Source organism: Plutella xylostella, chromosome 25 (genome assembly GCF_932276165.1).
Source record: "Plutella xylostella chromosome 25, ilPluXylo3.1, whole genome shotgun sequence".
Lineage (NCBI taxonomy): Eukaryota > Metazoa > Arthropoda > Insecta > Lepidoptera > Plutellidae > Plutella > Plutella xylostella.
In genome coordinates, this window is record NC_064005.1 from 750,335 (window position 1) to 765,946 (window position 15,612).

The window sequence follows — 15,612 nt, forward strand, 5'->3', positions numbered from 1 at the left end:
TATACTTTCTCATTGGTCATAGTTTGTATATCAGGTATAACTTATAAAAACAAATAAATTTCTGAATATAAATACTTACCAGAGTCCATGGGATGAAATATAAACAAATGTTTAATTGTAAGTTTAAAGTCTAATGTATTAAAAAGTACATTGTATTAATGTCAATTAAAATGACGTAAAAATAATATACCATTGACCATGATTTTTGTTTAATTTAAACCCCCTTTTTACTTATTGTAATGCTCTATATTGCCTTTTTGCAAACTGTATGTTAGATTCAGCAGAGCAGTTTTTTTAAAACTTTTAATTAAGTTTATAGGGGTAATTATAATACAAAGAAGTTTGGGCAAGAATTCTTTCTAGGTACTACCTATTAGTTCACGATGTGACCGATGCTTCTACCTAACACGAGGGTTTTCATGCAGCACTTAACATGGTAGGTATAAAAACCTATCTTTCCGCGTTAGCTAACACAGAACTTATTAAAAATGCAATAAATAAATCACAAAAGTTTCAATTTTTTACCGCCAAAAGCGCCCGGCTGTCAAAACGTTTTCCAATATGGCGGCACAAAGCGCGTCTGAAGTGGCTCGCGTTTGTTCCCGATCAATAGTTTTTTTATTTCTTTTTTTACAAATTGTTGGGCATAAAAGAAAATTAGGGGCCCTATGCACTGGGAGGCCACTCCAACTTCAATGATGCTGAGTTAACGGTGATTCTCAAGTGGAAGGTAGTTGTGTTGAGGGAAGGAACTTAATGAGCTAGTAATAATTTATTGATGTTACTACTGCGCTAAGCAGCTGATGCCGAGAGGAAATAATAAGGAATTAAACAAAGCCAGAATTTCGGTTAAGATTCTTTTAATATAACTGCCGTTATTCGTACTGGGGGTTGCCATAGCAAGGCTATGACTAAAATCTTGTTCCCTTCACTGCAAAATTCATGATGTTGGAAAACTCGAGGCACACTTTTCCAAATAAAAGTGATGCTGACAGCCTTTTTAAATACTGCTTCGTGCGGATAATCAATGAAGGGCCCTCCACTGCGACGAATAATTAATTTTCAATCAAATTTACAAAAAACCTCCCTTTCACTGTTACAAAACTTACAACGAGCATAATTTGCACATTTTAATAATAAAATCATTAATGTTTTAAATTAATTATGTCAAGAAGTGTTTAGTTCCTAACCTTAGAGGTGCTTTTATATATTTTATTATGTGTTATACTAGTTTGTGCCTATAGGTAAAATACTTCGTTATCGTAGGGTACGCTTATTTTCGGGTATCATCTGACCTACAGCCACATAAAATATATTGAAACTCTTTTATTAATAGATAGGTAACATACCTACTAAAATTTAATAATATTGGAAAATGCCGGTCGATTTCAGTAACTCTACTTGAACTTTACTTTCTCTGATGTGTAACTAGGTAGATGTTGTTAGTATAAATCTCACCACCACCGGTAAGAAGAAGTCCCTATTTTGAATTCAGTTAGACTTCTTATAAATTATAACCAATCAAGTTAAGATGGATAAGTATTCAATTCCACTGAAACTTGACCTGAGGATCGATCCCAAAACATAAATATGTGAAATTCCGCCGATAAAATCCTTAGCCCCGAAAATCTATCGCTTTGACATTCATAAACAAGTTTTATAAAACAACAATTAACGAATCAAGATTCAATTAGATTCGAATCACAATACCGCATGATGCGGGCGCGCCTAGGGCGGCGCGGTGTGGAGACCTGCGGAATATTGTTAGTAATCTGCGCGTAGGGCTCCGGTGGCAGGGGTGACGGTCCCACGCGACGCGGCCAAGCGTTGCCCAGGGCTACTGGCGTTGGCTTGATCGTAGGTACATAGGTATAGTTAGGTACACTCACGAGCAATGAAAAAGTTTCTCTTAAAAAAGATGTTGACCCGATTTTTTTAAACATTTATTTTTGAATTTGAACAAAATACTTACGTTTTTGAATTTGCTGCTTACTTCATTATTGTAGACGGCGTGCTTATTCGTGTGGGAGTAATTTGGTGCTATTGTTTGGATTTTTTCATTGTTCGTTTATACTAAGTGCCTACTTACCTATCAATTTAGACCATTGTGGCTACTCTGAAGATTACATTTTAAAGAAGACATAGCACCTAGACCTTGGTGGATGTCCATTCGTAAGGAAGTCACTTAACCCCATCCAGAGAGGCTTACCTACCACAGGTATTCTATGAAGCCCTTCGTCTCTCGAAAGAATAGGTCTAGATCGCCTAAACTTAGGAATCAAATGAATCAAAAGGTAAGTGTAGTCTTCCCACAAATCTAATTTTGCTGTAGGTAAGCTTAGGGTTAATCATTTAAGAATGACTTCCACACTCCCCTATCGCAATCGTTCTCTACATCGAATTCTTTATTATTTCGCATCACAAATTAATGTGAACTTCCCATAAGTAAAAGTGACACCTGAGTGAGTCCGCCAATTTCCCCGGTCAGCCCGCCATTGCGGCGCACGGAGCGTGAACGTCAAAAAGTCAAAATGGCGCGAACGCGATCCGTGCTCACTTCCCATACACGATCTCAAGATCTAGAATGTTCATTTCAGCATAAACTAATGTGTCAAAGGTTTGTCTTTTGTAGTGCAGCGGTGATTTCTTTCACTAATGATTGGGAGCGGCGGGAGGGCGGCGGCGCGCTGGGCCCGCGTGACTGTCAATGACGTCACGCGGTGGAGTTGCGTGGCGATGAATGACGTCACGCGGCGCGCGCGCAGCATGCTGTCGTTCCGAATTCAAATTCCGTTTGACAGATGGAGGTGACGTTTCCTTGCGTTCTTGAGAATCGGAGGTGACTGGGAAGTGGCGTTTGACTGGAGCTGGTGGAGTGTGAATGAGCAATTGGCTGCGTGATGGGAAACTGCTTCGCGAATGCGACGGCCCTGGGAAACGCCTGCTAATCAAAGAAGCACGACTTTGGTAAGTAACTTGTAACTGATTTTATGATTACATTTCAATTCATTTAACTACCTTCACTATATACTAACCTATGTATTTAACTACACACTAGGAACTCTTGTAAATAATATTTTGGACTTCTTGTCTGCCTTTCCGATATTCTGAAAGACATACATCATCATAGGTCATTGGTGAGCGGTGAGACACACACTAGGTAGGTAGGTATATAGCTACACGGAGGAATTTCATCAGAGCACTTCCCGTGGGCAGGTCAGCGTAATCCCAAATAACTACCGCTAGGTATTAACTTTATCTGAGCTATTAACTTTATAGTAACAAAAAACTATTAAATTGCGAAAGAATACAGATTATCCATTCATTTTCGACGAGTAGGTACTTACCTACCCTACATAGGCACCTTACAAATCTAAATAACTCTATAGTTATGTAAGTATATCTAGGTATACATCCGAAACTTTGCTAATGATTTACTCGCACGTAAACACACACGAAAATCCCCTCACTCATGCACGCTTCATTTCCACACCGAACTAGCCCCAACTCGGCCACTTGAAACAAACAAAAAGTAACAAATTGTTCTAGTTTGCCCCCAAATTTTGCATTTAGCTCACGTAGCACGCGCCGCTCTTATTGGTTCGGCCAGCCGTGCGCTCATTGGCTGACAATTTGACAGTAATGGCGTTAACTCTACCTTGTCAATGAACGAAGAACTGAAAAGTTAAACCCCGGTATAAGAATTTCGATCTTATTGCACTTGCAGTAAAGAACTGTTTAAAATGGAACGAAATGTTCGTTAAAACGTTGTGTAGGGAACATTTCCCCCCGGTTCTGACAGATGTTGCTACATTTTGTAACAAATTCGCCCACAACTCGTTTTAAAAAAGCTATTGTGTTTCCTTTTTTTGTTTAGATAAATCTTTTGTCCTGCGGTTGGTTAGATTTTTATCGAGCATGCCGAATTAAGTATTTAAGAGCGTTTTGTTTAACGCGTACTGGTTTTAAAAAGTATACTTAGTTGCATTTAATATTTATTAAGTAAGTAACTATATTGTATCATACGAATTCAATAAAATATCTAATACCAAGGTATGTTTATGATGTTATGTTTCAACAGGGTTTTTAAATAGGATACCACCCACAGTAAATTTACTTATGCTTACATACGATAAAATATAAGTTACTTTATTCATAAAACAATGCAACATTTATTACGCGGCCTTATCGCTAAATATGATATCTTCCAGACAACCTTTGGCTGAATGAAAGACTTATGCAATATAGGATTCCTACACGTATTGCATATATCATTCCTGCTAGACTAGACATAGGCCTGGTTCCTTGTAAATCTATCTAATCATGAACTTGCGTCCTACTCAACGACAATTTGATTTAGCCAATCACATCGCCGATTTCCATGCTTAGCTTGACGTTTTCAGGTGTGAAACCAGATAGAGTCCCCCATGAACGCTACAATACTTTTCACCTTTCGGTGAAATATCATCTAATTCTATGCCTCTACAGACTGACACTGAAATCTTCAGAAGCTAAATAGTTCTGTATCCGCTTATCCCGGGCATACAAGCGAGTATACTTATCTATATTAACATAAAATTATGTACTTACCTACTTTACTTAGGATCCATAGGTATATGTAGGAGTTATTTTCCTTCCTCTTTCTCTCACATCAAAGTTAGCAACATTCCCGCACCGGGTGACCACCCTTAAAAATTATTATATTTTTTATTCTTTATACTTTTTAATAATTTGCGCGGCAGCCGGCAGCCGCCACTTGAGCACGAAGCCACAAAAAATCTCGAAAAATAAAAATCATCCATGTGTCGCAGCAATTCAGGTGAACTAATGAGGGTTCCTGCTTTTCTCGGTTTTTATTTATATTATAGCGCTACTTGACAGTTATGTAGACTGAATAGTTATTAGGTATATACGATTAGGGTAACTAGATAAAACTGAAGGTATTATTCTAAATGTGACACTAATTAAGCTCAGCATTAAGAAAGGAACTTACTTTTACTTTTAATTATCTTTTGAAAATGAATGTTTTCTTTGAGTACATTTTTCTATCTACATTAAAAGTTCTTCCCTGGAACATATTCTAGGTACTGCTGCCTACTGGCATTTTATAGAGTCAGTCCAACATGACTATTCGGACAATTTCTTTCGTTAGTTATAATGTTTACCTATTGCCTACTAACACAAAATAGTTAGGTCACTCATTGCCCAGAGAACCCTAAGCTGCGTCACAAAACCACGCCATTTGACACGACGCGTATTATTATGTATTTTGGAAAATCTATTGTTTTGTAATCTCCCTACAGCCCTCTACAGCTTCAAGCACCACTCTAGAACGCTGCGAAATTCCCTATACGGATTGCGTTCAACAATTATGAAGTAAAGTACATGCATGCGACAGAATTGTGAAAAGAGGTGACATTATGTAATGAGGCTGAACGGAACGCTCCCTTGCCTGGTGTACTTTTTTTATTATTACTTTTTTAATGAAAAGGTCACGCAGCTACGGAATTATTTCATTCTGCCTTTTTCCTTTTATTTACATGTTTCGCATTTTGAAATTTTGTGTGTTGGTAAGATATTCAGTAATTTTGTATTTTACCTGAGTACTTACACTTATATAGGTATACATACCTATTTGTATGCAGATAAATTTAAGATAAGAAATATCAGATGTAAGTAAGTATACCTAACGTATAACTGAAATAAAAGTTAAACTTAACAGGTTCGTATAGGTACTAACATTAGCATCAAACGGAAATCGCGTCTTTGTGGTATGAACTTATATTTCCTTTGTTCGCCGTAATGCACCATTAGCAGGCTACAAAATGTTCCTTTTGACAGTTCTTTGCGCGCCGAAGCCCTTTTGACAGATCTCCCGCCATTTTCGCATTTTCAAGAGCATAATGTTACCATGCGCTGAAATAGGTAAAGTTCAGTTGAGTAATTACGTTACCGCACTTCATGTTTCAAATACGAATTTATTTCATAATCCCGTGAAAATTATACCAGATGCCAATCATTAAAGCCAACGTACCTAGCTGAAGTACTTAGTTACAGTAGGTACATAAGCCAGGGTAGGTACAGTATGTGGGTACTCTATCTTACGGATTAATTCAGGACAATGCTGACCTTCACCATTCTTGAAAATGTTTTAATTGGCAGAACAAGTTAAAATTTGTTATCTAGATGATCTATGATGTGACTTTCTAACGAAATCATAGCAGTAGGCATCTAGGTAGGTAGGTATACCTATTAGTATTCAGTTATGCCTGGTTATACGTTTATTCCTTCTGGAAAACCGAAATCTCTAGATATTTAATTCTAGAAAATATTAAAAACCGGTTTTCTCACACAAACCAACCAGTAATGAGCGCAAGATATTTGTGCCACCTGTCACGGAGGTGAGCACTTGTCAAAATAACACTCGTCCATTCAACAATAGGCTGAAATAACAGGCAGTTAGTAGAGAGGCGTTGATCTGTCGAGTCATTCCACCGTGATTAGAGTCCACTATGGGCCTGTTGGCCTGTTGAAAAACAAACTTGGCTGGTTGATGATGAGATGACTTAAATCTTGCCTCTTTATGAAACATTAGATCTAGAATTGGAGACATCGGATCGGAGCCTCGGGGAGGTCATACTAAATATCCATTTATACATTAAAGTGCGAGAAACATGTATGTTGGAAAGTTGAATATGCTGAAAAGGATAATTATGATGAACCAATAATAACCTTATTAGAAGCACATCTACCTAAGTAATAAAACAATTTGAACAACTTATAACTGCCATGGTACATGGCTACGATCACACAACGACACTTAACCAGTGTTAGCAACGGCAACCCTAGCCACTAGCAAAGCAGCCTATCTCCAAAATCTCAACGGAGGAGAGCCGAATAAAACAGCAAGTGAGGTTTAACAAATTCATTACAAAACGCGCTTGGAGCGGCGGCGGCGTGCCCTATCGATTGTGGCCTCTTGGCGCGGACGTGCCACAGACAATCGACGCCGCTCCTCCACGCAGATTGACGCGGGAAACATCACAATATAACAACACCCATCCAGCGAAATTCAACCTCCTTCCGTACGCCGTAAACACCCAATTTCAACAAAAAAATTCACTACCATTGTGACGTTCTGAAAATCACATTTTCAAAAGGAATGCCGTTTCGGCCAACGCGAAAATGAAACTTAACGGTCGGAAACACAGTAGAATATAGAGGCTGGGGAAAATGAGGCTTTAGGACTTTTTAAAAGTAAAAAAGTCAGTCCTTTGTCTCTGCCTCACTGTCAAGTATACTTATGTTTTCCCGCGTTTTTTGTTCTAATTAGTCGCCCCTCAGCTCGGGATGGTTAGTTCTCATTTTTTTAATATCATCGTTTTTAAACTTATTTATCTAGGTATCTATGCTATCTCTCTTTTACCCTTTTCACACATTTAAGTACCTACTTACGAATTTAATTTTAAGCAGGTACCTAGGTAGCACTAAATAGTACCTACCTATTCTAGTCCAACTCAAGTTTTCGTTTTAAATGCACTGTTTATGCAGGTATGTTAGTCCAAATCATATTTTAATTTAGGTATTGGGTTTAATTTAGGGACGCGAATCGAAGTAGGTAAGCTGCTTAAAATAAGGGAAAAAATATTATACGGTTGGTCGGTTTGACATACCTACACCTACCTAGTAGTTAAGTAAACGTCATTTTTACACACCCTTTGCAGCTTATTTTTAAGTTAATTTGTTGTCATGTTCAAACCACACATTTTCATAATTTTTTATTTATCTTCTATCATATAAGTTTTTTTTTTAAATTCTATTACTTAACAACATAAATAATTAAGTATATTAACCAAATGATACTGCATAGAAATCGTCTTTTTGGATAAGAAATATACCTATTTAAGTATAACTAATTCAATCATGATTATCATGAATAACTTCGCCGTAGGACTTATTTCCAAATCATGAAAATCATTAATTGTTACTCCTTCAACTCCAACAAACATTCCGAACACCTTAATTATTCATCGTGCATTTAACATTTCTCCCATGTAGGTACAAGTCACAACAGCCATTACGCGATTTCCATACAACCCCTTTCGTTTAAAATGCAAGACGTTGCTCTTAGTCTTACGAAACGGGACCCTCCCAACCCTTCAGGGTTTCACGATAAATTCATGGCCCCACAATAGGCAAGTAAATATAAATATTTTAAAATTGTTTACCGATTGAGTGCTGTGCTGGGGAGTATGTAAAACTGTTTGTAATGCTTTATTCTGGAGCACGAATCATTTGTGTGGAAACCAGGTGTGATTTATGTTTTATTCCTACTTCAGGTTTTATTAGGTTTAGGTACTTCGCTAACCTTGGATTCTACAACACCCTTTTAGTACCTATACACTTAGTTTTTCTACTTCTTCTTGACATTGTGTGTGACATTCAGCAGAGGTGGAAAATAGTTTGTGAACCATGGAAATAATAAGTACTTACGTTGTGACCATAGAAAAACGCGGAGTCTGGCCTACTCTGTCACCGATTATGAAAGATTTATCAGTCGCTGACTGGCCAGTTGTACTTGTACGTTAGGAGTCCTAACTTAGGACTTATAAGAACGCTATAAGGTTAGGTACAGTTGATAAGTCTCTCTCTGATAATTTTATTCTTTCATGCACTCTACATTACATAATTTTCCCCCTATAACTCTTCAATATTGTAGTTCGTCTCTCTAACCAATAACAGAATGATAGAATTTTTCAATTACATTGGATCCTTGCTAAAAAAAAACTTGTATAATTTTAAGAACCGAATACTTATTAGGCTTATCAGAAGACAGTATTCTCTTTTAACAGATACATAGCGAAAGCGGATCAACCGAAACCCGCATGATTAAAAATGCATTTTATGATTCATCACAATCCCAGCGAAATAAAATGCACCGGTTATCCAAATCTAAGATGTAGGATAACTGAGTACCAAACTCACACGTGTCCTATCAGTCGATCGATAGAGCCGCCTCACAATACCCGCCCGCCATGTTGGATGACGCCACAATGCCGCCACTTCCGGTCTTTTGTCTAATTAGCGTTTCCGGTGAGGCGGAGTCTATCTTTCTACATGTCGGCGGAAAATATCAACTTCTATTGTTTCATTAATTGGATGCGTTTTGCTCTCAACTTAGAAACAAAAGTGGTTATCTGAGGACGCACTTACTTACCTACCTACATATACAAAATACAAATAACCAAGCTTAAATTCTTATACTTTTTTAAGTAAAGAGGTTTATTCTGTAATATTTGACGAATCTGCGAGCAAGTTTTTATGCTAGTGCAGTGACCTCATCTCTTTGGCGATACCCCAAAACAAGAGTCATAAGAACCGTGTAACATCAATTTGCAACAAAATGAAACGCTTCCGAAAGTAGAAAGGATATTATTTTGTGAAGAGGCCAATAGTTTTCAATTTCACCCTCACCTGTACCGGCTAATCCTCAGTTATATTAGTCAAGCGGGGGCAATACTCAGCACGTGCGCTCTTCGGCTTTGTTCTATCAAGCTGCCGCTCGGAACCAAAATATCTTAACTACAATCCTGTTTCATGTTAAACTATAGCTTATCTACTGATGTTTAAAGCACGGTTTTATTCGCCGAAATTATCAGAAATATATCGTTACGGAGGCCCGGCAGCCATGTTATTATTTCATTTTGGCGGCCGTGACTGACGTTTAACAAGTCGGGGCTGCCAGGCGGAATAAACTGTTGTGTGTTATGAGAGATTACCCTCTAATCTGGGAATATTGAAGACAATAAAATGAGCTTACAAGGTTGAGAGACAGGGGAGCGAAGATAAATATTCCCTGATTCATTTAGGAATGTCAGCTTTTTAAGGTTGCTTGAAATAAAGAACAGTATTAAAACTCGTTAATTTTTATTAATTTATAAATTGAAATTCATTACACTTCATTTCTCCGTATAATTACAAATTCCTTCTTTATTGTTATTAACTATTTATAATTATAACTTCTCCTAAGCCTACGTAATTACATCGATCTAATCTCGAACATATTAATTAATTTATTACATTTTCCATTTTGTTACAACTGGTGTATTACTTAAACTAGTGTTGTACCAATAAAATGGGACTTATTGCAAATTTAATTTTCAAAGAAAAAGTGTGTTTTTGCTATTGCTTGTTAAAATTGCTATGTTCAACGATTTTATTTACAAGTTCCTTTAGAGGTGTAAAAAAGACGGCTACTTTCTAGTTTAAAATTAAGTACAAATCACCTGCAAAGTAAAACAATGCTGAAATATTCAATTCCAAGTATCAATCTTGTCTGTTTTCTGGGATTCATCTAAAACACTGCAGCTGAAATAGCTGTTTGCCTTTACAGTTGGGAAAACCTTCAGAAGGGATAAACTACCTGCCATCTCTTGTAGCATTACAAAGTTGATTAAATTTTAGCTTTAATATGGCATAATGACAATAAAAAAACATACAGTTAGAGAGTTTTTAATGTAGAGATGGATGTATAGAGAAGCCAGCAAATGAAAATGATCCAGAAACGTGGGAAAATTCGTTGTTTTACTCTTATCCCTTAAAATAACAGGTTGAAATCGTAAGGTTCTCTCTAAATGCAAAGTGGACGTTTTGTTATATAGGTACATTCTACTTTTAATATTAAATGGAATGCATAGTGTGGATACTAAAAAAACACTTTTTAAAACTATTTTAAAGTGCCCGTCTCTGTTGTAAAATTACTTCAAATATAGACTGCCACTTTAAAATTTTCCTAATATAAGCATTACATGGGCATCAGGATTTCTTTGAAATCTAGCTGAATGTGAGTACATACGCACTTATTACAGAGAGTGAAATCATTGTAAATTGTCGAAATATTTGTATTTTCACTAATTTGTATAAGTTTTTTTTATTTAAGAACACCGTTCTGTTATGTACAAAGACTCTATCTACAACACACACTGACTTAGGTAATACTAATTTCAATTATTACTATTCACACAACAATAATTTTCTATAAATACTATCAGTTATTTACAAAAAAGGTACATACAGATGTTTGTTTTGGAAATACTGATGTGTGCAATGTCTGCAATGATTGCCATCAAATTTTCGATTGAGCGTATGATGACCATAATTCCTCAATTTATGCAATCAATATGAATCTGATCTATTTAATGTAAAGACAATGAGTTAGGTGTTTTTAACTTCGTTTAAATACGCTCTCCATCTTGTCAGACTGTAATAAATAAAATAAAGTCTTGAAACAAGTCTAAAATATCACAAAATTAAAATCCTCAAATCCTTAATTGCTCTTAATACTATTTACAATTTATTACCCTCCTCCCGAAAACACTGAAAATCTATTTTAAACAAGGTCACTGTGGTCCATTGTTCCATTCACATTGTCACTATTAATCAACGCCACGTATACACGCACTGGGATTTCACTACAAAGTTTTATATTTTGGGACCTGGCAGGCGTCACCGCTTTACCCAAGGCAATGTTCTTAGAGGAATTACAAAACGTTTCAAATAAACGAAAACCTTAAAAATTCACCTAAAATTTACTTTTCTAGGGAAACCAAAAAACTGGCAACACCAGACTAAACCAGACCATAGACGAAACAAACGCAACGACAAACAGCCAAACAGCTAATCGCTCAGAATAACAACCTAATCGAAATACATTTCCTCCTTGAACATTGCCTCGTGATAAAGCTGTGGGAACTTCTACCAGGCCCGGCCCTGTAGCGGGAGATACCCGGAGCACTGCTGCTGGTAGGCGGTGGGCTGGCGGTATGACGTCACGAGGGGGTTGCTGCAGGCGGCCTGGCTGGGCTGCGGCTGGTAGCCCGAGGTGGGCGTGGCGCAGTGGCTGTGCGCTGGTGATGAGGACTCCCCGGAGCCGCAGGGCTTGCCGTCCTTCACCAACACTGGTACTGCCACCCGCCGCGGGGAGGATGATGACTGCGGGAGAAGAGGTTTGGTTAGTCTCTTTTAGAGATAAAATTAGCTCATTAATTAATCTGATCATAGGTCAACCATGATTTTGATAAGTGTAAGTGGTTGTTCCGGCATGTAAGGCCTACCCTGCTACTACCATACTACTATTGAAGTAAATTTGTTACCCAAGAGGTGAAAGCCGTTTATTTAGTACCTGAGGCGGGGTTTGGCGCCTGAGAGTAGCAAGGATGCTAGCTAACGAAAAAATGCTTCCCTCATATCCATTACAAGGTGAATATCATTATTCAAGAAGTTCTTGGTTTAAAAACGCTTTTCAATATTTCAAATTTATCATCATTCATCGCATTTTAGATGCACCTCTCGAAAGCGATGTTCCCCGGGCATCAGAATAGTTCTTTTCAGGTAAAACACACCTAACTACTTTCAGAGCATGTGTGATGAAAAATACATAATAGGTATATATGTACCTACGTGAAAGTATGTGCGTTAAATTTCACTATTAAAACATATACATATAATTCAATTATTAAAATATTCGCTTTCAAATGAATGGGAAAAAACAAACTGAGTCCCTACGCGTCAAAATGACGGTAACATCACTAACGAGCATCAAAACGAATTATAATATCAAAATGAAAATGATTATGTTTATTCGTCAATAACCTACAATTTAGTTCAGCCCCTCGCATGGTGGCTGCATTGTGAAGCGACGCTCGACCGTAAACATACCCCTGCTTTTAGGGTTGCACTTTTAGATACGAATTTTTACTAGGTAAGTACTTACCTACGCCAAAAATATCGTTAGTTTTATTGTTATAAAAACCAAGTAAGTATAGGTAAGGTATATATAAGAATTTTAGGCTATTATCCAGTATATTCACTGGATAATAGCCTAAAATTCTTACCTTAATAATCATTAAGGTAAGCGTCCACCTATTGGTAACGTACGTGTAGCACCAAAGTGATTGTCATAAAATAATGACAATGAAATGATTGTCATAAAATAATGCAATGCCGATGAAGAGGACGCACTTACATCTGAATTTCTATAGAAGAAATGGTGGATGTAGAGGCTTTTGCATTGTTGTGTCACTGATTTCTTCTTATACAATGATCTATTTCTATACCTACACTTATCGTTTTCATGCAGCTCCCGCCGAAGTCTAGTCGGAATTTTAGGAGGAATTTTACATCCACTGAATGAACACCTAACTACCTATTGTAGCATTATTAAAGGACAAACAAATTCTATAGATCCAAAGCACATCACTAGTGATTATTCCGTCACCGGTCGGCGGCGCTAACAATCAGAAAGTCGGGGCCGCCCCGCGCCGCCCCAGCCGCCCGCCCTGGGCCGCCCCCGAACTCGGCAAATTGGGCCAATTGCAGGAACACACGCACCGTGCGAGGGCGAGGGGTCCCTGGCCGAAACAGAACCCGGGACTCTGGGCTTTCGCATAGAGACATAACTACGTAGTAACTAGTGAGTGAGATTCTCAAGGTAAAAATGATAATTTCAATACTGTCAAAACTTTAATTTGGAATGTGAGTTTGGAATATAGATAATTTGAACTCGTGCATCGAATCATGAAGTCGAATTTCTTATTTCAAATGCGGTGCTGTGCTACCTATATCTACCTAATCGATACAAAGTTAACGTACCTGGTTGTGTTGGTTTTGTTCAGCCATCGCCTTTTCTTTCGCTTGCCGTTTGCACTTGTAACGATGATTTTGAAACCATATTTTGACCTGTAACAAAAATATTTATTCAGTTTGTTTTCCACTATGCATACCTATGTAGTTAAATATTTTTATGTCCTTTGTCCCATGTTTACCGTAGATTAATTAATATACAGTGTGTTGTTTTTCGGACCCGAGAAACTTTAAGGGTAGATTCTACGAGTAATGTCATCGAGAAATAAACCCCATATGTGGGGGTCTAAGTGACTTAAATTAGATTTTCTTTTTCTTTATAGAAAATGATATCTCTCGCATTCCGCAGCCCGAAGTAGAGCGCCTTGAGCTGAGGGAGAGGAAGCTGAGCTACAAGGTGGGCACAATACACGTCAAAGTGTCACAGGGCGGCGGTCAGGCAGCTGAAACAGCTGACGTGCTTGCGACCGCAGCCCCAAGTGCCCCCCCCGGGGACACGTGTGACGCGGTGACGGCGGTGGCGGACAAGCCGGAGTCCGGTCGCGAGCGCAAGTCTTCGGGGTCGAGTGCGGGCGAATGGTTGGGCCTCGGGGCCCTTGGCATTCGGTCGCCCTCGACTCTGAGCTTGTCCTCGGCCACCGATGAATATATGTTGGGGCGGGACGACGACCGGGCGACCACACCAACATAAACTTTATTAAATATGTACACACTTACACATATAATATTAAATATATTTATAATATATAATATTACATCTATAAAAAAAAAAAAAAAACAATAAAACACAAATGACGTCGATTAAAGTGATACAAGCGAATATTCAACATTCGTACACTGGGGCCGCGGCTCTGCGACGTAAACTAGAAGAAAACCCGACCACCATTGCGCTGGTCACGGAGCCTTTACTTAGGAGGGGTAAGCCGCTCGAACTTCATCAAGGTAATACTTTTTATTGTAACTCTTTCTCCACTGTAGATTGTAGTAAAATAAGAAGTCTAATACTTATACCTAAATGTTACACTGCTAATAAAATTACAAATCTTTGCACTCCGGACTTAACCGTGGTGGGACTCACATTGGACGAGTCGCACGCGAGGCGGGTGTTGTATATCGCCTCGGCATACCTACCTGGGGACGGGTCAATGCCCCCGCCCGAGCTTATCTCTCTGGTCACGGAATGTAAGATAAACAATATCCCACTCATTATAGGTTGCGATGCAAATGCGCATAGCAGTCTATGGGGCTGTAGGGAAACTAATAAAAGGGGTAGGGATTTACTCGAGTTCCTATTATCTAATAATCTAAGTGTTCTGAATAGAGGGTCCGAGCCTACGTTTGTCACGGCTCGTGCTCAAACAATTCCAGATGTCACTATTACTAACAGTCAGGCGAGGGACATGGTGGTAGGCTGGAGGGTGCTTCCAGACGTGTCCTGTGCGGATCACAGATGGATATCTTTTAAGCTAACCTCAATAACACCCAAACCTAGGCAATATAGAAATCCGAGGAAAACAAAAAGAGTCGAGTTTCACGATCGTTTACTTAAGGGACTGAGCGACACTCAGCCGTACGATAACTTAAACACCTATAAGTTGATAGACGAAGCTGTTGACGAATTTACTAACATTATCGTTAAAAGCTACGAAGAATCATGTCCTTTAGTGACCGTGAGTGCGTCACCTCGCAAGTGGTGGTGCAATTCACTGGAGAAAATGAGAACAAATGTAAGAAAACTTTTCAATCGCGCCAAAAATACGAAAAAAGTGGAAGATTGGAAAGCGTTTCAATTAGCAAGAAATAAATTCAAAAAAGAGACTAGAGCAAAAACTAGGGAATCCTGTAGGAATTTTTGCGGGTCAATTCAAAGTGAAACTAAAGCTGCGAGGGTAAAAAAATGCATGTCAAATGACTCTCAAAATCAGCTAGATTCATTAAAAAAACCAGATGGTACCTACACAAAAAACGAAA

At 38.2% G+C, this 15,612-nt stretch overlaps 1 protein-coding gene across 2 annotated transcripts in view; it reads right to left on the minus strand.

Moving 5' to 3' along the window:
* Positions 1 to 9,897: 9,897 nt before the first annotated feature.
* Positions 9,898 to 15,612, minus strand: part of LOC105381913 (homeobox protein Nkx-2.1) — a 39,050-nt gene continuing 33,335 nt past the window's right edge. For both annotated transcript variants that reach the window (XM_038107543.2, XM_038107544.2), the window contains exons 5-6: positions 13,651 to 13,737; positions 9,898 to 11,991 (exon numbers count right to left, since the gene is read on the minus strand). In XM_038107543.2, the coding sequence (XP_037963471.1) occupies positions 11,755 to 11,991; positions 13,651 to 13,737 (324 nt within the window). In that variant the 3' untranslated portion in view covers positions 9,898 to 11,754. The remainder of the gene's footprint in view (positions 11,992 to 13,650; positions 13,738 to 15,612) is intronic.